At 59.7% G+C, this 1845-nt stretch overlaps 1 protein-coding gene across 1 annotated transcript in view; it reads left to right on the forward strand.

Moving 5' to 3' along the window:
- Positions 1-1845, forward strand: part of THOC5 (THO complex 5) — a 13118-nt gene that overhangs the window by 2522 nt on the left and 8751 nt on the right. Inside the window, exon 5 of the mRNA XM_008940282.1 lies at positions 640-786. Coding sequence (XP_008938530.1) covers positions 640-786 — 147 coding nt within the window. The remainder of the gene's footprint in view (positions 1-639; positions 787-1845) is intronic.

Genomic DNA, 1845 nt, shown 5'->3' on the forward strand with positions numbered 1-1845 from the left:
AGGCAACGATTGCTACCCAAAATGTGGGGCTATTGCCACCAAAAGTACCCGGCATTCCAACAGACCAAAGGAAGGACAAATTTGGATCTCAGATGGGAACACACCACAGCATAACTCATTCCTGTGATTTGGGAGTGTTCTTTTTTAGAAAGAGGAAAGAAAACTTGCTCAAGCCACTCAGAAAAGGGAGAACCTCCCACCTGAGGTACCCAGAAAGGGGATCACTTGCCCAAAAGAGAGCAAGGGCTCACTCAAGGGTGTGTCCAGAAAAAATATTCACTCACCAAAAGCAGGGGGATGAGGGCTCACTCAGTCCTGGGAGGCTTCCTTGGCCAGTACCCTGATCCAAGGGGTGGGTCCCCAACTGCAAAACCCTCTTGCTCTGAGGGAAGCGACTCTGTGGTGGGGCTGTGGGCTGTTCTCAGAGTGGAGGTGTCCATGGAAGGAAGGGACCTTGCTCAGCCCTCTCCCCCTCTGCTGCAGCTCAGCTCCCTGCTGCTGTGGTGGCTCCCAGAGCAGAGCGAGCCCAGGGCACGGGGTGGGGGTTGGCCTTGACCTGCTCTCCTGTGGGACAAGGTTGAGATGGGCCCTGCTGCAGCACTTCTCACCTTCCCCAGTCTGATCCCTCTGCCTTGGCAGGTCCAAACACGAGGAGATCGAGCTGGTGAGCCTGGAGGAGTTTTACAGAGAGGCCCCCCCCGAGATCAGCCGTCCTGCCATCACCCTGGCTGAGCCCCACCAGCAGACCCTGGCACGCCTGGACTGGGAGCTGGAGCAGCGCAAGAGGTGGGTCAGGGGTCACCAGCCTGGGGCTGAGCCCCGGGCAGATCTGCTCAGCTGCTGGGTGGGGCAGACAGGGGGGTCAGGGTGTTGGCACCCTGGGGAAAGGGGCAGATTTGTTGTGTCGCAGCCTTCGGCCTGGGGGTTCGCTCTGTGTGGGGAGCTGGGGTGGTGGGGTCCTTCTTTCATGGGTCAGGGAGTTTTCTACAGGGGTCTGGAGCCCAAGTGTGGGGAGGAGCAGCTGAGGGAGCTTCGGGTGCTGAGCCTGGAGCAAAGGAGGCTCAGGGGAGACCGTCTGGCTCTGCACAGCTCCTGACAGGAGCCTGGAGCCAGGGGGGGGTCGGGCTCTGCTCCCAAGGAACAAGTGATAGAACAAGAGGAAATGGCCTCAAGTTGCCCCAGGGGAGGTTGAGGTTGGAGCTGAGGAACAACTTCTTGCCCTGGAGGGTTGCCCAGGGCTGTGCCAGGCTGCCCAGGGCAGTGGTGGAGTCCCCACCCCTGGAGGGGTTTCCAAGCCGTGGAGATGTGGTGCTGAGGGACACGGGGCAGTGGGGCCCTGGCAGTGCTGGGTCAATGGTTGGACTCAATAACTTGAAGGTTTTTTCAAACCTAAACAATCCTGTGATTCTTTCATAGAAGAATCAATTCTGTGGCTCTTCCCTGGGGGTCCTGGGGGGCAGAGCAACCTCCAGACCAGTGTGAGAGCAGCCCTGGGCTGGCTGCGGCCCCTCTGCAGGGGGTGCTGCCCCTCTGGGACCACGCCTGGTGCTCTGGGTGGTGACAGCAGGGCTGGCTCAGCTCTCTGCAGAAACCCACACGAGCTCTCTCAGCAAGGCAGCAAACATCAGTGCTGGGTGGTTGATCTCAGGGGAAGAAAATGGATTTTAAAGCTCCAAGCAGAGGCTGGAGAATCTCAGAGCAGGGACACCACCCACCGTAGGGGTGACGCTGAGGGTTCTCCCATCCAGGACCCTGCTTTGGCTGCCGTGCCGAGGTGTGAGGAGCAGAACAAAGCCAAGCTGCCGCTGTGCTGCCCGTGCTCCTCACACCGGCCACTGCGGGGAG

This window comes from Merops nubicus, unplaced genomic scaffold, assembly GCF_000691845.1.
Source record: "Merops nubicus isolate BGI_N331 unplaced genomic scaffold, ASM69184v1 scaffold42115, whole genome shotgun sequence".
NCBI classification, from domain to species: domain Eukaryota; kingdom Metazoa; phylum Chordata; class Aves; order Coraciiformes; family Meropidae; genus Merops; species Merops nubicus.